The sequence below is a fragment of the Anas acuta genome, chromosome 2 (assembly GCF_963932015.1).
Source record: "Anas acuta chromosome 2, bAnaAcu1.1, whole genome shotgun sequence".
Lineage (NCBI taxonomy): Eukaryota > Metazoa > Chordata > Aves > Anseriformes > Anatidae > Anas > Anas acuta.
The window spans coordinates 21,695,855-21,719,880 of record NC_088980.1 but is presented as its reverse complement, the minus strand read 5'-3'; the positions used below and the strand labels follow the sequence as shown (position 1 = coordinate 21,719,880).

Sequence of the window (24,026 nt, the reverse complement as noted above, 5' to 3'; positions counted from 1 at the left end):
ACTGTGATTCTGAACATTTAGAATAACAGGAACCCTCATGCTTTTTTACCACTTTGCTGCAGTTTGTCCAACCTTCTGTCTCACAGAATAGCACATCTTCCTAACACAACCCAGCAAACTACTGGCACAGAAACCATGTCTGAGCATTCTCATTGTGAGTTTTTGGCATGTTTCCTTTCAGAATTTCAACAAAAACTTTTCTCTGTTCCGAAGCCATCACCATAAAATTCTCCCCACGCAAAGAATCAAATCTACGATCTCTAGATAGACAGCCAAGGTTTATTTATCTTTGCTCTCCACTCAAATCTCTTTTCTAAATACCTCTGATTCCACTAACAATTCGCCTACATTGAATGCCGATAATATGGAAGTGTGATATTACAGTAAATATTGACTAACCGTGCTAGCTACTTCTTTTGCACATTTTCCAGCACTCACGTATGATAATCAATAATTAAGCCCTCAGCTTTTCTCTTCAAGATGTTGGTCTTGCAAAACTTTCAGAAACCGTGTTGTTGATTTAAGACATAGTTGGGGGCCAGAAGTCTACTCAGGTGGTTTCAAATCCTCAAGCTGACAGTCAGGTTTGAATGTGTTTTTTCAATAAAAAAAAAATAAATTGAATATAGTTCAGCCAGAAGTTAGGGGCAAATTGCAGGAATAATTTTATGGTAATATTCCATGGCCTGTTTTATGGCTTGTGACCTTGAATCTTTCTGTTTTTCAATCCTCTAATGCCATGAAATGCCCAGAGCATGAGGAATGTATTGGAACTTGAGAACTATCATGCCGTGGTGAAATCAGAAAAGCCTGAAAGTTTCTACTTGCCAACTGATTGCTGGTAGTTCTTGCAAAGCCTTGACCAGATGTGTTTGGTAATTGATATAAAATTATCATAAAGATTAGATGTTAACGAGTTGCATTCATCTGCATTCTTTCCAAATATAAAGCTTGACATACAGATGACACCAGCTGACATACAGATGAGCTGGTCCATGCCCAGCATTACAGTTAGGACCTTCTCTCAAGCCAGGCTGAGACCTTTACGCATTCTTCTATGGCTTAAGCTCAGCAAAATGAAATAAGTCAGATCCAACTAGATTTTTAGTAGTGCTACTTCCTTCGATGGCTTTGTGGTATATACGACTCATTTGTGTGGCTTCAAGCCATGGAAATCTTACACCAGAAAAATGTGAATGGGGAAGAATGAATCAATGTGGGGACAACGAATCTGAACTCTGAATGAGAGCCAAAGAGACACATATTCAACGATCAGCCGTTAGCTTCGGTGATTACAAATTAAAAACTTTCTAAAGAGCTATGGACTAAATCATTTCAAATCAAAACAAAAAAACAAGCTTCATGAGTCTTCCGTAACTTTGAATCATCGGGGAGTGTTATTTTTATCTAAGACGGCGAGCGTCACATTTCTGTGTAATTTGCCCTGAAAACAGCCAGTGGGTTTTTCACGACACAAATAATGGTCACCATGGCAATCCCTTCATGCGGCGCTGCCCCGTGGTGCTCGGTTCAGGCTGGAGTTTCACAGGAAATTCGAGTGCCTGGCCAGCTGTAACTCATTGAGAGAGGCAGAGCCACCGCTGCTAGAATTACAGAGGGTTTTTTTTCAAGCTGTCTTTCACTTATAAATGAAGGGAACAGCTGTGTGTTTTCACAAAGCATTCTGAACATCGAAAACCACATCTTGCTCTCACACAAATACGGGCAAGTGAAACTGAAGCTGAGCGCCCATCTCATGGGCCACAATTTCTCTTCTGATCTCCGAGGCAGTGTTTCTCATTTAAGGGCCTGCTTTGTCAGCTGTGCCATCCGAAACTGCTGCAAATCGAGGGAAAGCCCTTCCCCAGGCAACACGAGGCATGGCACTGCCTTGGTCTGTGCAAGGTTAGCCACTCCAGCAGCATACTGGCTGTAGGAACTGGGCACGGGGCTCCCTCCTAGCTAACCACTGGGAAGAGAGCATTTACTCCCTTTCCATGCAGGGAACCCTTCTGTTATTTATTTATTTATTTCTTCAGGCCTGTTAGCCTCCATTAGAAAATCCAAGGGCTTTGTAATGATGTTGACAGATACTGCAGCACAGTTTAAGATCCTTAGCATGGCAAAAAAAGCAAAGCCTCCCTTCCCCCTTAATGAAACCAGCTGCCCAGCAGCACTCAGAGTGCTCCATTTCATTAGCCCACACCCAGGCACCAGGTCCAGGCCATGATGCAGTACCTTCAGATGAATTATTAGGCTTAGGTTCAATAACTGCTATGGGAAACCCCTTATCAGGTTGCCCAGGAGCAGGCGCGTAGGCTGACGCAGCAGTGCGAAGGGGAGGTACTAGCTCTCTAGGGGATGAATCGGGCTGAGGGACTGCCCTGCAGCAAGGTGGCAGCTGAAAACCATCTGCTGAAGGTTGGAGCAGGGCCGTGACAGCAGGCTAGCCGAGGCTGCAGGAAGGGCTCGGCTCGGATGGCTCTCCCAGAGGAGACACGGTGGTCACCAGTGGCCAGTGGATGTTGGCTTTCTGGACTCATCAGCCTGGAAGCATGTCACTAACACCAGTAATGATGATCTGCAGGCCACAGCTGTTCGCCGCTCTTCAGAGGAGCAAAGCAAAGCACATGACCTGTGGCAGAGGAGCCCATTGCCAGAAGTGGAGTAATGGCTCGGTGACTAAGCTTACTGGAAAACAGAGTTTCTGCTATGTGGAAAGAAGTAAATTGGAGGAAAGAAACTTTGAATGTGCAGCGTGGACATTTTGCAGCCGAACGCCTTGTCAAGACTATTTCCTCTTGCAAAGTGAGCCTGGCAGGAGCCTTCCAGACAGGTAGCGGGGCTCCATCTGTTCTGTTCTCCTAGCAGGAAGCTGATTTTTCTTAGGGCAAAACTTTAAATTTCTCTGTGAAAAGGGATATTTTTTCATCAGAAAAATTATTATAATGGGAAACTCCTAGCCTAATCTGCTCTGGAAAAAAAGCTGCTTACAAATATTTGATACGAAGAAGCCATAGTTTTGATCTGGAGATGATGGACTCATCAAAGGCAAGCTTTCAGTTTCCTATGAGGGGATAAGCCATCCTATGAATACTGATCCCCCTCATTTTTAGAAGGGATCATTCAGAGTTCTCATTTTCATTGCCAATAATTCTATTTTGGGCAGATAATTCTATTATCTGTCATCAATAATTCTATTATCAGATGGCATTCATTCATTGTGTAATAATGAATAATTACATCAATTATTCTCTCAATTTGAGTCATTGTTTGTAGTCTGAAGACAACACCACAACAGGTGTGGGCTGTCTGCAGAATTCAGGAAAGGAGATTGCACCTTAGATTAGATCACCATGACAAGTGTCCTACCCACCACTGGAGCCTCTAGAGACATCCTTGAGGAGCTATTCTGACACAGACAAGCATCTCCTTCCCCTTAAAAGTGTGAAACCTAATATGGCATTGTTTTGACTGATCTAAACACTAGAGGCAGTGATTACAGGTAGCAGCTCTTCCTGAAGAGGTAAGTTTTTGAGAAGGAAGTTGTGATGACATCGCAACAAATCTGTTACCAGAAAATGAAATAATGCAAAAAACAGATAATATAATTATCATCCAACTACCAGAATGCACTACAAAAAAAGAGATCACCACTAATTGTTAAAGCAAGAATTAACACAGGTGAAAATAATCCATTTCATAGCAGTACATTTCCTTTGAGAAGAAACAGAGTGCAAGCTTAAGAACCTGCAGGTCTGTCAGCCAGAGAAAAGAAACAAAGTGAAGCTGCAGGATGTGGCACATTGCTCTAGCTTAACACCACAGCAACATAGCTTTCACAGAAACAAAGGCAGCTTAAGATTTCCAGTGATTTACTGTGAAGCCTTGTTATTTTTATCTCTGCACAAACAGGAGACTGACATAAGGTTATGTTTGTGGTTGCAAGATGAAAAGTGTTTGAAGGTACCACCTGATAAAGGCCCTCCTTCTATAAACTCTCTATAAATAATGTTTTATAAGTAATAAGTAATGTTTTAGAATCGTAGAATGGTTTGTTTTGAAAGGGACTTTAATGATCATCTAACTCCAGCCCCATTAATATTCGCATATGTTTATGCCCTAGATGACCCTTGATAAAACTCCTTGCTCTGACCACTGTAGGCAATTTCCTTCACTAATTACCCATTTTCTTCCATAGTGCAATAGAGTTTATCATGGGTCACTGGACATATAGATACACCAGTTAATCTCTTTGTGATATATCTAACATATGGAAATGTATAAATGTTTTATAATAGTAAGACTCATATCAGAATCTGTGTTTTGTCTTATAACCCAAGTCTGAAATACTCATAGAATATCCTGAGTTAGAAGAGACACACAAAGATCAAGTCCAACTCCTGGGTCCCCAAAGGACCACCCAAAAATCAGACCATGTGTCTGAGAGCATCATCCAAATGCAGGCTCAGAGCCGTGACCACTTCCCTGGGAAAACCCTTTGAAAATTTCAAGCAAAGTTAAATTCCGCATCGAACTGCAGTGACATTTTTTAAAGAAGAAGTTTTCATCTCTTCCAATCCTGTTTACTACCTCCTCAAAAAAAAAAAAAAAAAAAAAAACAAAACAACCAGAACTTCTGACTGCAGACAAATCTGATTATTCCAAACTTTCTAAGAAAGACTTGTTTCTGCAAATGATATAAGAATAACAGCAGAAAGTTGTTACAGTGGGAGAAACACCTTACAAAGAGACAGGGCTGTGCCTGGGAACACAGCAACTGGGGGAAATGGAGAAAGAGAGCCCACAAAACGAAGCCTAGGCGGGTCTGAGCAGTTTGCAGGGCTGCTGACTTGTGTGCATGGCTCTGTGCTGCTCCTCAAGTGCTTCACCAGTCTGGGTGAATCAAACTGCCAGCACAAGCAACATCATCATGCTGACACTGTCAGAGGCCAACGGGTACAGGATCCTCTCTGGGAATCTCCCCATTTGAGAAAATTTGCATCACGTGTAGCTGTGGCAATGGAGGAGAGGTGCAGCTTGGTCTTGGCAAAATACAGAAAAAAAAAAAAAAAAAAAAAAAAAAAGGATGGGGGCAGGGATTGGGAATGTTCCTGTCCATTATGCTTTCAGGAAAACAAAACTGCCAGCTCACAGAAACAGCAGGAAGATGAGGGACAAGCCCTTCCTCAAAGTTTGGTATGGTTTTCTCTGCCTCTTCTGTGGGCTTCCCTCTGATGAGGGGAAGCTTTGATTAGGTCAGGAGGGCTTTCTCCTGACGCCGTATAGCTTCATATTGTGATGCCTGCACTGACTGGGATGAGCGGCTTCATTGCACAGATGGTCCTACACACTGGCCAAGCTTTCCAGAAAAATTTGGAGAATGGGATGAACAAAGGAGAGAAGAATCCAGCACTATTAAATGAGTTACAAATGCTATTCCTCCAGCAAGGGGCACGCACGCTATCAGCTACATGTGCTAGTATTTCACAGTCACTTCATTGTACAGTGTTTTTTTTCTGAAGGTACAGGCAAAGTCACATTGCTCTGAGCTGGCAGGGCGTAGACAACAAAATGTCCATGAAGCTCTGACTCATTTTGTAAGTCCAAGAGCAGAGTTTCTGCTGCCTTCCTGTGCCACTCGTGCTTCTTGTCATCTGAGGTTTCTGTAAGCATCATGCAACCATTTCACCACTGACAAATTTAGCAGTTGTGATTTTTTTTTTTTTCTTTGTGCATTTCTGAAGCCTGCTTCTAAGTAACCTTTTGAAAAGTAAAGCCAAAGTGTACTTCAATTGTGGTGATGCAGGGAAATGGGAAAACAGAAAAATCTGAGTCATGAGCCAGTCTTGTATAGGGTGAACAGAGTTTGGGCCTTTTCCTGATTACCCAGTGAGATTCTCTCACTGAAAATCAGTGCAAGAGCTGAGATCTCCATGTATACAAACGGTGAGGTCTGCAACAGAGACCCGAGGACAGTTGTCACTTTTTTTTATCCCTTCAGTCTTACACCAAAGAACTTCTCGTGAAGGCCCATAAATCCCTGAAGGAATTCAGGGATGGGCTGGCGTGCTGCCAGCTTGCATTAACGGATATCACTGCTGCCTGGCCAGCAGGCTGTAATTTGATGTCTGTGTGCAGAACCTGGACGGGTATATTTAATATATCGTCTGGTTCCCCAAGGTGATGTACTACCAGTGACATTTTGTAAATCAATGCATGGCCATAAGCAAAGCCATTCTCTGTGCTTGGAGAATTCCTGCAGCACTTTAAAAAGGCACAGTAATAGATAAAATGTCATAATGTTAATCTCCTAATACAGTTTAAGTATATTTACTAATTACAAGTACAGAGGAGAGCAAAACTAGAAACGGGGTAAGCTTCCTTTCCCCTATGGGAAGCTAACAAAAAAAAGAGGATGACCAGCTGGGTGCAAGAAACAATTATCTAATGCATTATTCACAGATGGAGAAAAAGGATGTTATGGCACATCTCTGGAATGCTGCTGTGGTGTTTTTTTTTTTTTTTTTTTTTTTTTTTTTTTTTTTTTTTTTTTTTTTTAAAAAAAAAAAAAAAAAAAAGGACATATCCTGTTACTACCAGAAGGAAATGAAACAGTTCTCGGGAGCAGATGTCATATTAATTACTGTACTCATTTGATAACATCTATATATAAAGGACGCAGTGGTATTTTAACCACCTAAGTCTAATCATTGAAAGACGAAAGACACTGGCAGTAAGTAAGGAAGGAAGTGCTTTATTCCAAAAAGGAATAAAGTCCTGCCTTGCAGCCACTGCGGTGAAAGGCCACTGTGGTTATCAGCCAGACAGCTGTCCTGATAAGGTGTGCTTTTACATTAACCCAGTGGTAATACCATTGGTGATACCTTTGGGTTAATGGTAATTCCATCCTTGCCACTAGACTAACATGCTGCACAGGTCAAAGGGCATGAGGTTTAGAGAGCTCCGAATCTTGTCCTGCCACATGACATTTTACTATCTGCTTATCAGGCTGGTGGCATCTTGCAAAAGGCCGGGCAAGGTCTTCCCCATGTTTGTAAAAGCAAATGCTAAACAGACTGGACTTCCATGGAAGGTTATACTTTGTGAACAGAAGAATATAGAGGAAGTTTTTAACTGCAGGACAGGAAGATTAGTGGTTTTCAAATAATATTTTTCTTAGATAAGAGAGGAGTAAACTTCAATCTTACTGCAGGACTCTGATCTTCAGGCAGTAACGTTACATTCTCCATACTTATAAAATAGCTTTGCTTCTGTGGAGATTATGTTCTGTCATACTAAATAAGAAGGTAATTCATCATTGTAGATGGGGGTTAAATATATGCTTGTTCAGCTAATAACCTGGTGAGTGTAGAGGAAGGAATGACATTTCCATGTCATTGTCTGCAATATCTCACTGTCTTCAGGCTGATGACTCCTCTAGAAATACTAATGTTAGGTTATTAGGCCAAGCCACAGCATGAAATATAATTTAAAGAGCTTCCAATCTAATTACAGTTAGTCCAGCATCACAAAGAACCAGTCTGCTCTTTGGGTATGCCTTGTATCTTATCATTGCCACTTCTGTAAAAGTATTTATCACAAGCAAGTCATCTTTTATTCTTGAAATATCACTGTAAAGCTCCCTGCGAAATGCCAGGCATCCTGTGAGCATTACCAGCAATGAGCCAACATCGTCTGACAGGCCGATATGCAGCACACTGAGCGTTTGCTGAAGTGCTCACATCAGATTCATGCTGGAGGCTGCCACTAGAAAAATCTGCAGGTTTGCCTCACTCCAACACTGTCCCTTCTTGATTTCTGGCACCTAAGCACAAGGGCAGAAAATCACCACCAAATCAGAGGAGCAAAGCTTCTTCCCTCCTGCCTGGCACAGGTATAAATCCTTTTAATCTCCCGCAGCAGTGGAGATGCAGGCCCTGGCCAGGCCAGGCCAAGTCAGTCACTCAAGGCTCCCTGCCGAGAGCGACTGCTGCTCACCATGAGTAATGCCAGCCAGCAGCTGTTCTGGCTCACGACAAGCATCCCATGATCAAAGGAGAAAAGGAAATAGGTAATGCAACACATGGCTGATTTCTCCTTGCACAGCTGTGACTGCATTTCAGTCTGAGATAGCCGTGCACTGCACTTGCACTTGCCTGTACCCTTTGGACATCTGACTATCTCGTTCCTCAACTTTGATTTGAAACCGTTATTTGCTCTAAGTGATGATAACATCTTTGGTAACAGCCAACCACTAGGAATACCTGTGTGAGGGACCTTTTGGTTTTGTCATTATTCATATTTAATTTCTGACTCATATGGGGATTAAGCCAGGGAGCAAACAGCAAATGAATGTCTTCTGTGTGTATCAGATCGAATTAGTCAGGAAGCAGAATGCTCTTTGCATATACTGCATGTGGGTTTGGGTCAGAAGAGTAGGCTATAATTAAACACAAAGCTGAAGAACAGGCCCTTTTCCATTATAGAGAATGGGACCCAAACCGCAGCGTCTGGGCCAGGGGCAGCAGTACCAGGAATGCAGCCTTCCCTCTCTAGCTCTCCCCGCCCTACCAACCACCATAATTTTCTCCTACAGAAATCAGAAAGATTTTCCAAAAAATCAGAGTTCTAGTTCAAGACACAAATGATGTCATAAAAATATGCATTAAATCTATTTCTCCTGCTGTCTTAAAAGCAGCTTTGTTCATCATTTTCTTTTGCAACTACCATTTCTTGATTGTACTCTGTTCAGCTCTCTGCCACAACACCTCTGCAGCATTTCGTCTCATCTTTCTGTATCACTCATCTCTTTCCCTGAATTCCTCTGCCATCACAACTGTGATCATCACCTTATCCAACCTGACAGCTAGCCCTCATCCTTCCCAACCCCAGCCTCCCATCAAGTGCCACCAAACCAGCCCTCTGCTAACTACCATGGATCACCAGGCTGCTCCTGTTGGGGCAGTCACAGAGCTAAGAAACAGGCATGGTGTTGCTGCCTGCTGCAAGGGGCTCAGCTGGAAGAGCTGCTGTCACCAAGCCCCAAGGAGGTGGGAAAAGGGATACCTGAAAACACCTGGGGGAAGAGAGACCTGATCAGCACCAGTGGCCACTCAGTCCTGTGAGTGGAGCAATGTGGAAACAGCGTGAGCAGCAGCTGCCTATTTTCTCTAAGGAAATGGTGAAGAGCTCTGGCACATGGTCCATGCACCACCCGCTTGGACTGCAGTGAACAGGATTATACCTCTGTTTTCCCAGTCTTACAGTCAGTCAGGGCATCAGAGCTTTCCCCTTTTAGGCCTCTTTGCAATAAACAAATCTCAAAACTAGCATGTGGCAGAAAAGTAATTTTATATCAGCTGAACAGCTATGACTCTTTGTCTTTTTTTTACATTAACCCTTTTTCCAATTTGCCATGGAATCAGATTCCACATGGATTTCATACCGAGAAGTCCCAAATATCTGCAGACTGCTTAGAAAGTGAACCACAGACTTGTTCCAGATGATTCCCCCTTTCCCCTACACCACAGAGCACTTCACAGCCTTGCCAATGTGCTCCCTTTCGCAAGACACAGGGTGAGAGCAAATGCTAGTCAGTTCCCTGGCTGGTTCAACCTTGTTCTCTTTTTTTACACTATGGCACATATTTGTGCAGCATGCAACAACCGAATAAGAACATCTTTTCCAAGTGGTATTTCTTAATGGCATTTGGAGAAAGACTTGTTCAAGTAATGTGACATGAATTGCAAATTAAAGCCTCCTTAACACACTTCATGACTCTCTTTTTCCCTTGCATTTTACTCTTTATACCTCTGCATTTTACTCTTTATACCTCTTTCAGTCTTTGCTTTCTTTGCTTGGAAGCAATGAAACATTGTTAAAACAAAGAGTACAAGTACTTTTCTGCTACCCATCTGCTCCCTCCCTCTGATGTGTTTTATTTCTGTTCTTTAAGTGCTTTGGATCAGGTCCTTGCCTCTGGCACTATTTCTCCAGCCTTGAGCTACGCCTAGAAGAGTGTTTTCTGGCAAGTTTGTTGCTCCTCACTGGCTGGCTACTGTGTGCAGGGCTCCTGCCTTTCACGGATCAAGGGCTTAGGAATCTGGAGACTAGCACTGGCCTCTCCATTTGGCTCCAGTATTTCCTTTTCAGACTCCTCACAAAAAATGAACAAGGTTTTAAGCAACTTCTGCTAGCTCTCAATACAGTGCTCCCTTGTTTATTTTCTTTGCATGTCTATTATTTCTTTCCACTCCTGGCCAATAACAGAATAAATTTGGAAAAAAAACTCCACTTTTTGCCAGTTTATTACCAATTTTTGAGCTCTGAAAGATGGCATAATAAGGAGTTAGGGGGAGTGAGGGAGAACGTCTAGAGGGAGTTCATTAGCCCAACGCCAGGCCTGTTGCTTGACTTTCTGCAAGAGCCCGCTGTAAGTAAGCATCCCAATAAATGTGGGCACGGTTCCTTAGCTCTCTTGTTGGCTGTAAGTAGCCTTCTCTAATATGTCTCTAAATTTCAATTCCTCTTGTGCAAAACCTAAGTAGAGCACAGGGGCTGTGTGCTGGCATCCTGTACAAGGGTGAGATGTGAAGGATGGATTGGTTCAGCAAAAGATTGAAATTGTAAGCAGAAGATTATAACCTTCAGTATAGCAGTGATCATGACTGCATTCTACTTCACACAGCATGAAGTACAAAACTGAGAGAAAATACATCTTCAGTCGTCCTAGAAATAGATTTTTTGAGGAATCGAAATAAGAAAATATTTGTCTTTAGATTGACTGGATTGTTTCATTTAGCTAAAAAAAAATTCTTCTGTGGATAATTTCAATTTTTTTCAGTCCTTTTAAAGAATTAGGTTAACTATGACAAGTAGGTTAATGTAATCAAGAGACACAGCAACCTTCTATTAAAATTGTAGAATTAAAATATTTTAAAGCTTTTGAACATTCCCCATTACTTTTCAGATGAAACTGAGAAGAGAATAATTGGGTCCACTGTGTTTTAGTAATCATTACTAATCTCAGAATTTCTTCCACTTCTTTACATGACACTGCAATGTCATCTCGCTGCAGCCATAAAAACCAGTGCATCTAATCTAAATTGGTATCTAAACTCTCTGTATCAAATCTAGGCACCTGTGTCCTCCCTGCTGCAGACATCTGTCTTAAGGCAGGATGAATTGGTCTCTGGCAGTGCTTCACTCCCTACTGACCACAGTGGAAATAGGGAAAATACATTTGGACATACAGCTTTTAATGGCTACATTTAGATAAGATAAATTTACCCCTGGTCTTCTGCATCCTCGTTGTTTTTCATTATTGGAGAAGATCTGGTAGTTCTTGTTTCTAAAACCCGAGTACATACCTTCAAGTAGTCAAAGTCACAGTCAGATCCATCTTCTAAATCAAAGGCTGTGAAGCTATAGTTGAGCGTGTTCCCCATTGTTGCTTGAATGGTCCAGTTGCAGTGCTCACTTAAGGGGTAATTATTTGGATAATTTAAACTTTCCAATATGCCATGGCTACGGTTAACGGTCAGAACTTCGTGGCAATCTGAAAAAGAGGTGATAGATTATATCTGTGCAGTGTTTTTTAACTCAGTATCTCAAAAATACTAATTGAAATTATGGGTACCATTATGAGGTGAAAAATATTTTTATCCACAGATTAAAGAAAAAAAAAAAAAACAGGCAAAAAGAGAATTGAAAAAAAAAAAAAAAAAAAAAAGAATGGTCTTCTTTTCTGGCACTTGCAGACTTATCAGCCAGTTTTTATATTGTGGCATAGATTATATTTTTTTTTTTTGGGGGGGAAGGGGGAGAGAGGGACTATTTTCTTCAGTTTTAAACACATGGTTATTCCTGAAACATATTTTCTTCTATTTATTTTTTATTAACTAATAATAGTTAATAATTTGCTCCATCATTTTGAAACAATTCTGGGGGAGGGTGCTCAACAAAGATTGCCTAGTAGATTAAAGTGGTTTATTTCAGCAAACTAGAAGAAAATAATCCTTGGCTAAAACAACAAATGGAAACTGTAGTGCTTCCAGCTACAGGAACTGGAAGTGAGCACTATATTCTTTAAAAAGCAGCCATGATTTTAATGTTGATTCATATAATAACAGCCTAGCAGAAGTACTGGACACTCACCTGGAATAACGAGAGCTTTCCTTGAAAGACAAAGAAATTTAAAAATAACCTAAACCAGACAAAGAATGAAATGACAACTATGGCATTATGTCAGTGAGTCTCATTTTCCTGAATCTGTCTTTCACTAAAGACAGATGTCAATACGGGTGATTCCTTCTCTGGAGACAGTGTACAGTGTGTGTCAGGAGCAGAGCAGTGTGATGCACAGACAGGACGTGGGCAGGAGGAATGGAGCAGGACGAGATGCTTGCTTTGCACAGCAAATCTGCAGTGTCTGAACAACAGAAATAGCTGAGATTCACTTGCAAAAATCTTCTATTGTCTGTCAAAAAGAATAATACACCTACCTCCTGCACATTTTTTGGATTCTTTCCAAATGATTTACAGAGCAGCAAGGTCTGTGTTTTTAGGAGTTCAAAATGCTCAGAATACAGCTGAGGGTCAGGGTCAGGGTCTAGTGGAGTGGAGCTTTTCTGCAAAGCTACACTGAAGCATATAACTGTTTGAAAGGACGGGATGAAGAGCATGAAATGGATTCTGAAGAATGCAAAATGGGCAAAAGCTGCTACCCCCTGCCATCAGGATTTTATTAGAAACTTATCAGGCACAAAGGTGCCTTTGAATGTTAATTTGATACAATGTTTTCCTTTGCAATGTTTTCCAATTCATCATTGCCTTTCTTTCATGCTCATATAAATGCATCTGGCGTCTAAACATCCTTCTTTTACACCACTAGTTCCTACATAATTTTAGCTTTTGGACAAGCTACTGAAAGCTTTCTTTGGTGTATGTGCAACTTCAGGAATTAAATATGAATGTAAAGCATAGCTCATACATTATCTGGTACCTCTACATCTGAAGGTTTTCTGAGTGCTTTCCATTTAATTAATGGAAGGGGGAGAAAGAACCCTATTCCAATATACTGTCTTGATTTTGCAGTCTGAAATTTTCAAGGTAGATTATATCTTTATCTTTATATATATATGTATCTTTATATATATCTTTAAGGAATTAGGGAGCCACCACTACTTCACCCTTCTAATTATAGTGTGTGCCATGTGACGAATAGCTTTGTTGGGTTTTGGTTTTTGTTCTGAATTCATTTACTAGTGCAAAATGTAAGGCAACTTAATGGCTAAAAACCTGAAGCTATCTCTATCAGTTGGGCCTGTCATTTAGAGTACCCAAAGATACCTATTGCTCACATGTGTGTGGTGAAATTCCGTATCTTCCAAAGCATATCTAAAACTATATACACTAGAATGTAGAAGGAGAAAAGAAAACACTGGGACGATATCCAAGGTTATGACTGGGAACAGAAAACTTTAATTCTTCATGTATATTCTTGTATTTTGTTTGTTTGTTTTGCCAAATGTTAATATTCCAATATGTTGGGGTAGAACAACTGTACATAAAAATGTGTGCAAGAAAATTGTGACCCTTACTACAAAATATAAAAAATGAAACTCTTTGAAGTGTTCCAGGTCGGCTAAATGATCCCAAGCACCTGAAATAATCCACGAAGGCTGAAGGTAACACCTTTACCCTTTGCAATCCTGCCTCACAGCAGCTATAAGAGCATAGAAGCCTATATTCTATCTGCCTTCTCTATTAAAAGGTCAGGAGGCTGCGTAAACAGATGAGAAAGAATAGTCCAATTTACCTTGTTAGGAACTTCCAACACTTGGTATTCTGAGTAACTCTGGAGTGGAAAGTACCACTGATACAAGTAATAGCAGCAGGGCCAGCAGGGCCACCTCACCAACTTTCTTCTAGGGAAGAGATTATCTCTGTGGTGGGTAGAGGGGTAGTTAATTTTTAGTTCTCTGTGTCTTGTGACTGGAGCAGACTAAAGAATCTAGGTCAGTGATATGCTCCATGCTTTGTTCTGTGTTCAGGAATAAATAAGATCATGGACTGCGAGACAGTTTCAGGACCAAGCTGAACTATAGAAACATGTTCTTATCTTGTTTTGCTTACTTACCTTGTTTGTATTTAGCTAAAAAACCTCCACCTTGCAGACTGCTATCTGTCCTTAGTTTTATGTACACACTGTCTCCACTTGAACGGATGAGTTGTGGTGTCTGAGTCCCACAAAATTTACCTAGCTGTTTAGCATTGCTGCTGTTGCCATCATATATCTTAATGGAAAAAAAAAAAAGAGAGAGAGAGAGAGAAGGGTAGGGAATTTAGAAGCAGGCAGAAAAGTGTGTTGGTTCTTCCATAAAATATAATTTCGGTGATTCTGCTGGTTGCTACAGAATTTGAGGAACTAGAACTGTTTCAACTTTGATAGCACAATGCTGACTATTGAATTTACTAAAGCTGGTAGCATTACAAATCTAAGTAATTTACCCTGCCAAATGTCTGTTTAGGGGATTGTTTCTGGGTACACAAGAGGTTAAATACTATTTTTTGCTCAAATGAAGCCTCACAGGCATTTCAGAAACAAGCAGATCAGTGGAAAAACAGGAAGCCAGTAATCAAATACTGGTGGGTTTGGAGGGGCTTACTCACTGATAGGGGAAAACTGTGCTCCACTTCAATTCTAATAAATATATTCATATAATTTACCAACGATTTGAATATGGAATTTGGGATTAATAGTAGGGTTATTTACACTATTGTGCCATTTTCCTTGTAATTTGCTAGGAGACCATACTTAGTCCTTGGCCCAAAACACAGTGAATTTAATAGATGTAGACCTATTTTTGTTTAAGTGGCCCATCTAGACATAAACGCTTTTCTTACCTTTGTGCAATACACAGACACCACTGCCTGTCTTCTTGCTGCTTTGAACCACAGAATCATAGAATCATTATGGTTGGAAAAGACCTTCAAGATACAGCTGGTCCAACCATCTCCCTACTACCAACATCACACACTAAACCATGTCCCTGAGCACCAGGTATGAAGGTAGCATGGAGCTTTCCTGTTCTGTGTCTGTTCACATATCAACATTTGAAGACCAAATCCATGTGCTTTTCTTTGCCTCTGCATTCATTGTACTTAGCTGCCTGCTGTGGAGCAAAGGGTCATGGGGTACATACCGCAAGGTAATCAAAGTTGCACTTTGAGTGATTCTCTAGATGGAACTGTTCAAACTGGATTTCAAACGGGGTTCCTCGGTTTCCTCTGAGCAACCAGTAGCACTCTGAATTGCGATAATATGGCATAGGGTAGTTGGGAGACATGAGGATGCCAGAAGCTGTCATCAAAGTCCCACCACAACCTGATAATGACAAAGAAACCAAACCAATATTTAACATCAAAAACAGTGGAGAGTTAGAGGTTATGTGTGAGATACACAATATTGAATTCTTTCATATGCCTTGAATGTCATGAGTGATAAACCAAAAATCTGCATTAAGACAACAGTAAGTGTAAGGGAGCCAGCAGCACCTAGAAATATTAACCTTCTAATTTATAGACTGCTCCTGTTTGATAGTTACTTTCCAAATAAAAACATCTTCATTAAATTCTTGCTCACCACTACTTTCCTAAACATCGGTGAAAGCTGATGCTACATTAAATCTAGGGAATAGTATATCCTTCTCATGGAGAAAAACAAAGTCCATAGATCAAGAAAGTTAAGTTCTTGATATAAAAAACCTCAGTATATATATGCCACTATATAATTAGCAGAGAGATTTTATGACATGGGAAGCAGAAAAGATGTGGGGAAAATGTTAGAAATAAAATACAAATGAAAGATCAATGAGACGTGCAAAACAGTTTTATACTTGGCATACTCATTTTACCTGCTGATGTGCCATCCCACTCTGCTGAAAATCCCTGTCTTGTGCCAAATATGTCACTTACAAACTTTATCCACAGCTTGTTACCATGAGAGATTATAACAGGAGGCAGGTCTGTACCACAGTATTTTCCAAGAAGAGGAGAAGTTTCATAGCCTCCATCTCTAGAATGACAGAGAATAAAAACCTTGGGTCAAAGAAGGAAAGTGTGAGAAACGTTAAGACGGCAAAAAATCTTGGAATTCTTTCAGGCCTGGGAAAGACTAAACCTGGTTTTTAATCTTCCACAGAAAGACAGCTACTAAATACTGGAGATGTCTTGCTGCTTGTGGTCCTACCACAAGCACCTGCTTGCTGGGTATGTCCAGTGTCTAAACTCAGCTGTCAATACACTGACAGACTCAAGAAGTATCTCGAGTGTATTCAATGCTGCAGAAGCAGGACTTTCTCTGTATTCTACAAGGTGGCAGTCAATGGTGTAACCAAAAGTAAACGTCTAATTTGAAGGAAAAACAACATTCTTACTTCTCATTTTCTTGCCTGGCACAAACACAGTTGAGCTAATTTATTTTTTAAAACATGTTTATTTGCCACCACACAAACAGGAATCCATTTCTCAGAACTCATATGATGCATATTTTGCAAGATGCATTCACAATTGTTTCTACAGCCAATTATTTCCATCCATAGTCTTTCAATTACGTAATATTTTCAGTAACACTTTATAATACTTTAATCAGGATGCACATCCAATGTTCTGTTGTGCTGCATGTATCTCATGGGAATAAAAAAAAAAAAAAAAAAAAGATGGTAACAACACGCTTATCAATTGCATTATAATCTTAGCATAAAAATGATATAATTTCATATCAAGCAATCATACTGCAAATATCCTCACAGGTCAATAGAACAACAATAAGTACATTTACTCTTAGATATGTGTCATCTTGATATGATGTTTCTTAAGTAAACAGCAGTACTTTCAATTGTATTTTCACAGGTTTATCCTTGCTTTTGAGAGAAACTTCTGCTTAGATCTTGTAACTCTCAAAGGTCTTTTTTCTTGTCACCCTCCCAAATTAAAGTGCTTGCTGCTATCTCAGGTTACTAGCAGCTGAAGAACTGTGCCAGAAACTCTTCTCACTTGCATCTCAGTCCCTGCAGCTGTGGTCAGATGAACATTTTCTTAGTTGACTGAATGTAGTTTATGCTAGGATACCTCAGGACAAGAACCCAGAGTGGCACCTCAACCAAACTAATCTAGCTACCCCTATTTAAGGGTATCAGGTTTGAGGAGTCATCTCGTGGAAATCCAGTTACAACAGCAGCAATGTGCTGAGTTACACTTGGTGATGTTCTGGCACTATATGAAAACCTAGTTAATACTGCTGGGATCTTTACAGTCACATCAGAGTTAGATCTATGCAATAAATGAATCTTTTCAATTTTTGAGGTGAAAAACTGAAAAAGAAAACTGCTGTAATTCAGGTCAATCCCAAATTAAGGCTGCAACTGTTAAAATAAAGTTAGATTAAACTTAATCTCTGATTGTTGTTTCAAAATGAAACACTTCACTTAGAAAATATTGAAAAAGTCTTTCAGTTTTTCATAACTTTCTCCAGTTTGTATGTACAGCTGAAAACAACCAGCAGGAATTTAGAATCTCATTCCAACCAATATCTAGTATAATGTTCAGATTTAGTTCTATCATGGTGCTCCTTGAGGTCATGAAAACTCATGGCACACTCAGAGTCAAAAACCACACTGCAGTTCTGCAGATACAGTTCATCCAGAGAGCTAGCTCAGGAGGAGAAAAATAGGAGCGCTGACAATTCAAAGTGCAAATCCCATACAGCAACACATCGTACTACTTGGTGCAAGCTGTGTTGTAAGCATGCAGCTATCTTTCCTACAAGTATTACCTTCTCTCCCTTGTACTTTTCTCTGTCCTCTAAAATTTACTAGAAATCACCATGTCAATATGCTAAGATTAACAGTGATACCAGTATAGCTAAATATCACAGATTATGCATGTGCCTAGTGCTGCATCACAGAAAATTGCGCTTTAAAGACTATAATCATAAAACAATATTTCATGAAACAAGCAATAAAACTCTTTGTTTCCACTCTGAGGAACAACCAAAATACAGTGCAGGGCAACAGAGTCCCAGAGTCCACACACACTACTTTGGGAAGGTAGCAATTAAGGTTTTCTGATAATGGATAATTCCTTTTCTCACCCTTACAGCACAGATATACAGTTAAAACTATAGCTTCCAAACATGCATGAGTGGATTTGGATAAATTTGGTGGTTATAAGTAATAAGGAAAACAGAAATAATTAGGCTTGCCTGATTTCTACATAATCCTCTGTACAGCGTATATTCCCTTCCAAGGTGAAGTTGGTGAAGCGAAGCACAATCTGTCTGTTTATTCCCACTGTGATGGTGTATATGCACTCTGTCCGGACAGGGTAGTTATTTGGATAGTTTGGAGATGTTAGCACACCAGTTTCAGTAGTGTAGTTGTGTGAGCACACTTAAAAAAGAACAGAAACAAGTCTGAATTTTAATATCTGTGTTAAATTAACAGGAAATTTCTATTTCCAACAGACAGAGGAGCAAACATCCTGTGCTCCTGTGCATTATAACACATCCTGGACATATCTTACTGCTGAACGTCATCACTATAAACTGAAAACAGAATCCAGATTTTCCATGGAAATTCTTATATTTGAGTTGATTTTTTTTTCTGCTTTTACCAGAACGCCATGCTTCTTACAAACAGGCAACATGAGAGTAGTTCCAGCTGTCAAGCTGGCTTTGACCTAAAATCCAGGTAAGCAGAAAAGACAAAACTGTGAAGGATGCCTTGATCAAAACCAGAAGTAGGATTCCCAAGTTTCTGGAGAGCAGTGGTGGTGGAAACTGAATGCAGTCTCTAGCTACAAGGAGACACTGTGTTGTTCTTAGGCATTCCCCACAATTAGACCTGGGAGATGGGGATTTTGTATCTTAAGTTCTTTTCCCATTTTCAGGGCCATAAAGGGCAATCACCTGAAAATAGCATAATCTTTGGATTGTGAGGACAAAGCTGTTCTACTTAAAACCTTATACTAAAATCAGTTACATCAATTCTCCTGTGACTGCTGGAGAAGCATCATGGTATTATGAGCTGGAAAGAGGAAAATAGAGTGTACTAATACTGAGCCAGGACCCAAGCAATAATTTTAAAAAATAAATAAATTAATTTAAAAGTTCCTTGAAAACACAGACGTAAAGGCTAGAAATAGAAGTATCTTCTATAAAATGGTACAGGAGACTTATTCTGGAAAGAACAATTGTCATGTACTAATTGATCACAATCTCATTAAGCCTTTGTGATCTGGCTTCAAAAAGGGCAAGAAGAAATGTGATCCATGTGAGATGTTTCCAGCCACTTGCTTCAATGCCACTACACAAGGCGGTGTTGACATGTCACATGGATAAATGTGGATAACCCTGGTCATCAGTGTTCTAGAAATCAAATAAGAACAGGTAAGAGGGAAATTATGGAGATGCTGTGGAATTAGATTAGAAGGCAAGCAAGATTAGAAGATTTTACATAGTTTAGCTTAGGAGAAAAAGACAGAGAAAAATGTTGAGAAGCACGAAGAACAAGAAAAACGTAACACTCTCTTAATGACAGTACAAGCTCCAAAGTTAGAAACTGTCCATGAATACAGATACGCAGAAATCAGGAGATAGTTTCTTCCAGGAAGTCAATTTCTAAAGCAACCATTCAACCAACATAACAGAAGCAAAAAGAGGAAAAAAGTCATCTTCTTTTTCTTTCTTTCTTCTTTTTTTTTTTTTAATGATAGTTTGATTAATTTTAAAATGGGATCGCACGATGTAACTCTTGGCAGAAAAAGGGCAGGGGCTAAAATTATAGGCTTAATTTGATAACCCCGGAGTCTTGTTCTGGTCCTCTATTCCCCTCTTTCAGATCCTACAGGTTGCAAATATAAGAAATGAAGTTTTCTGACATGGTGTTTCATCATATGAAGCATCAAACCCCTGATCCTTAAGTCATACAGTTTGGGGACCCTGCCTGCAGGGTTAGAAATCTGACTTTAAAATGTGACCCAGAGTTTTCTTAAAGACTTGTTAGACAGAACATAATCAAAAAATACATTGAAAAGGTGTGTTATTTATTAGGTTACTTATTTCTAAATAATTTTTACCTTCTGATTTTGGAAGGGTAGGTGCCTGACTTATGAGCACTTAATGCATAGAGGGGTTGCAATACTGCTACTCCGTATTCACTCAGAGGCTGAGATCATGAATACTGTCTTTCAGCCTGCAGAATATTAAAACTGATGTACTAGATAAGGGCCCTTAGGGTAAAATTATCAACAAGGAAGCCAAATTATTTTTATCATCCCTTTTAAGAATAGTTTCCACAGAATTGTCAAGGTTCCCTCCCTCACCAAAGTTTGCTTTCCTGGGCGTAATCCATACAAAAATTCATATCCAAAGTGTGCTAAGTTTAAACTGGATGCTGTGTTCTGCTCCACACTTTACATAACAATCTTCACTATGATCTAAGAGGAATAAATATAGATGGCCTCAAGTTGCACCAAGGGAGGTTTAGGTCGGAAATTAGAAAAAGTTTCTTCTCAAAAAGAGCAGTCAGGCATTGGAACAGGTTGTGCAGGGAGGTGGTGGCATCACCATCCCTCGGGGATGCTTAAGGAAAGGTTGGACGTGGTGCTTAGGGACATGGTTTAGTGGGTGATAGTGGTGGTAGGGGGGTGGTTGATCTTGGAGGTCTTTTCCAACCTTTATGATTCAATGACTGTATGATGGAACAGTGACTGCCTTAGAAATGTCAGACCTCTGGCTACAGTGAAGGAAATCCAAGTGTAAACTGCACATACACTGCTATGAAGATTAGGAAAAGCATAAACAAACCCACATTTTGTGTCAGCCAACACTCTTCTGTTAAATGGATTAATTTGTTGCATTCTTCGTGTCAGCAAGAGAGCTGGCACTCCTGTTTTGCAACCACCTCACTAACACAGCAGTTGGGGCTGTGCTTGTGCAGTCCTAGTTACCCCAGTGAAAACTGTTAGCAAAGTTAGCAGGTAAAAAGAACTTTGAATCCTCTGCCAAAGTTCAGGAAACATTCTAACTCCATAATGTGCTTACAATATGCCTGAAAAAAACACAAATTCAGTTTAGTTTGAAGACAGTTATTGCAGCAAATGCAAATCAGAAGAAAGCAATTGTCGTGGACAATTGCACGTCTTGCTTTGCCAGCATGTGAAGTTTCAAAAGCTATTCAATCTGCTTTCTGATTTTGGTACTGAATGTTTGCTCTTCTGGAAAGAAAAAAAAAAAAAAAGCCTTAAATGCCAGCTTTTGTACCACTCACTCATGCAGTCATGCACAGTGCAGAAAATTATAACCATGTCTTTCCTATAAAGAGATATTCATCAGTTGCCACAATTCTAATTAATCGAAAAAAAATATAGTGTCATAAGTAAAATGGCACTTTTCTTTCCATCTCACTCTGCTAAAAGAAAACTCAGATTCGTAACAATTAGACCCTTATGTAACGTAATGCATCTTTAGGGAAAAAAAAAAGGAAGAAACTATCACATGAAATATATCCCTCTCCACAGGCAATGAAAAAGCACCTCAGGGCCTTCTGTAACTGCTGCTGGCAGATCTAACAGGCTTAATTTTTACCAAGAAGATACACAAAGGTTCTTTGTAGTGTTTCAGCCCCAAACTTCTCAAAAACACTAGGTACAGTTGTTCAAAAAGAACCTCCAGCTCTCTCCTTATCTATGCATAAACACACATACTGCACAGTCATACACACACATATAGGCCTATATAGGCATACTAATAACCTGACCAAACATAACCAGTTGCCTAAAAAGCTGCCAGTTGCCAGCTGATTGAGTCTTCTTCCTCAGCGTGAGCTAAGCAGATGCCTAAGAGGTGTGCAGGAGTCCAGCTAGTTTTTCTGTCTTAGCTCAGCCTCATTTGACCATGCCCTGTATATGTGCACAACATATTTGTCAGACTTTGCTTTCCATTTGTGCCCTTGCTCATTCAACCGAAGAGAAAAGCCAAGCGACCTCCTGATAATTACTGGGTTTGGTCAGCATAATGTGAACTGAGATCTCAAACTGTACTCAGCTATCAATAAAGACACACAAATCTATCACCTTCGGGTACACTTTTAAGTCAATGGGTTCAAATACTTTTCTTTCTTCTCAAACTCTAGTTCCTGCAGTAACTCATTGTCAGCTATCATATGTCACACAATTAAGCTATTTAAAGCCAAGTTATTTCTCTTGATTAATTGTATCATTTACAATTCAGACTGATAAGAAGGAAAACTCTTATCTTTCACCAAAGCCAGAGAAATAATAATAAAAATGATAAAAAGAATAGTAAATAGGAATAAGAAATGTATCAGGAGGGCAATCTGCTTACAGACCTGTTAAGGCTGTCTTTTCTCAGAAAAATGTTTTAAATAAAGTCTCTTTAATGGAAAACAAAACAAACAAACAAAACACCGCAAAGCAAACCAAGTAAGTACCCATTGATCAGTGAAGAAGTCAAGGACAATGAAATACTTACACTGAACCTAGTCTCATTTTCATTGAAAAATTGTGATCTCATTATTTCAAGACCTGAGTAACACTTCCACTAAAGACTGAGTCCTTTCAAAGATTTTTCAATAATTTCACATTTTTCAATAATTTTCACTCTGTGGCTTGGTCAGCCAAGGCATGCAAAAGAAAACCCCAAATCTATCATAATACGTATACAGCTATTGTAACACTTATCTATATGGTATTTGAGTCCTGGACTCTAGGAGATAGATCTTAATTTACCTTGGTTTCCATGTGACTTCCCCCTCAAAAGACAGACTGAGGTATAGACAGTTTAAGTGGGAAATATACATTTTAACCAACAGAGTATCATGTGGGCATATTTGACTGGAAGATGTCCATTTGTATTCCTGCCATATGAGCTATTCACAGCTACTAGCTGGCAGACTGCTAAAACTGTTGTCTGTACTTTATGGACCTTGGCCATGGATGTATGTCATGGTATTCAATTTTGTTGACAAGGAAATACAGATTTACAATTATTCTCAGGCTACTCTTCAACTAATTAATATACCACAGATACAACATACTAAGATATATGGAGAAGAAACTTAGTTTTGTTTTACAAAAAAAGCCATTTTTTTCATTCATATATATCCTCTTTTTTTGCTCTTTCTCTCTCTCTCTCTTTTTTTTTTTTTTTTGGATGCATGTGATAATGCTGTCCATCTTCTCAATAGCTCATTCTCTGCAAAATAACTCCAGGCAAAGGCCTATTGAAACATCTAATATGAAACAGAACAGCTTTGACCAGTTCTGATATTGGTTACACTGTAGTTGGCTAAGAAAACATAGCTCAAAAAATATGAAGGATTCTTACTGCACAAGGAACATTATTAGAACCATATTTTTCTTAGGAGAAAATAGACAGCAGATGTAAAGAAAAGAAATAAAAAAGAAAAAAAATCCATAGCTTTGGTAAATCTCTCAGATATGATTATGTTCAACAATTCACCACTTCAGTGTAACTGAATATATGTAAGATGAATAGCAGGCCTAAAAATCTCACAGTGGGAAAACTGAACTTGATACAATTTCAGGGCAGTGGGGAGTTACTACTCACAGTAAAGCCTACATACATGTATTTGCCTTCAAAATTTGCAGCTTCAAAACCCTTTATTCTTAATCGAAAAAGAATGTTAGCAGTCCAGTATTTATGACTTTACAGTATTACTATTCTTGTGCTGAGACAAAAAGAGAAATCTCTGTAAAGAAAAGCAGTTGTAGTTTCAACTTCTCTATAGGGTTATTAGTCGCAGTTTCAGTATTTATCCAAAAAAAAAATTATTCTAGAGAACATAGTTCTGGGTCTGAGTGAGAATAAATTGAGAATTAGCCCTTTTGCAATACTTCTCATCAAAGGCTCTGTTTAGCTGAAAAGTAGTCGAGATATTTAATTAAATAAGGGGAAAGAAATAATTTATTATGGGGCA

General features: G+C 39.6%; 1 protein-coding gene across 2 annotated transcripts in view; it reads right to left on the bottom strand.

Moving 5' to 3' along the window:
* Positions 1 to 24,026, bottom strand: part of CUBN (cubilin) — a 140,592-nt gene that overhangs the window by 89,376 nt on the left and 27,190 nt on the right. For both annotated transcript variants that reach the window (XM_068673837.1, XM_068673838.1), the window contains exons 23-27: positions 18,269 to 18,455; positions 15,921 to 16,081; positions 15,210 to 15,391; positions 14,144 to 14,300; positions 11,373 to 11,560 (exon numbers count right to left, since the gene is read on the bottom strand). In XM_068673837.1, the coding sequence (XP_068529938.1) occupies positions 11,373 to 11,560; positions 14,144 to 14,300; positions 15,210 to 15,391; positions 15,921 to 16,081; positions 18,269 to 18,455 (875 nt within the window). The remainder of the gene's footprint in view (positions 1 to 11,372; positions 11,561 to 14,143; positions 14,301 to 15,209; positions 15,392 to 15,920; positions 16,082 to 18,268; positions 18,456 to 24,026) is intronic.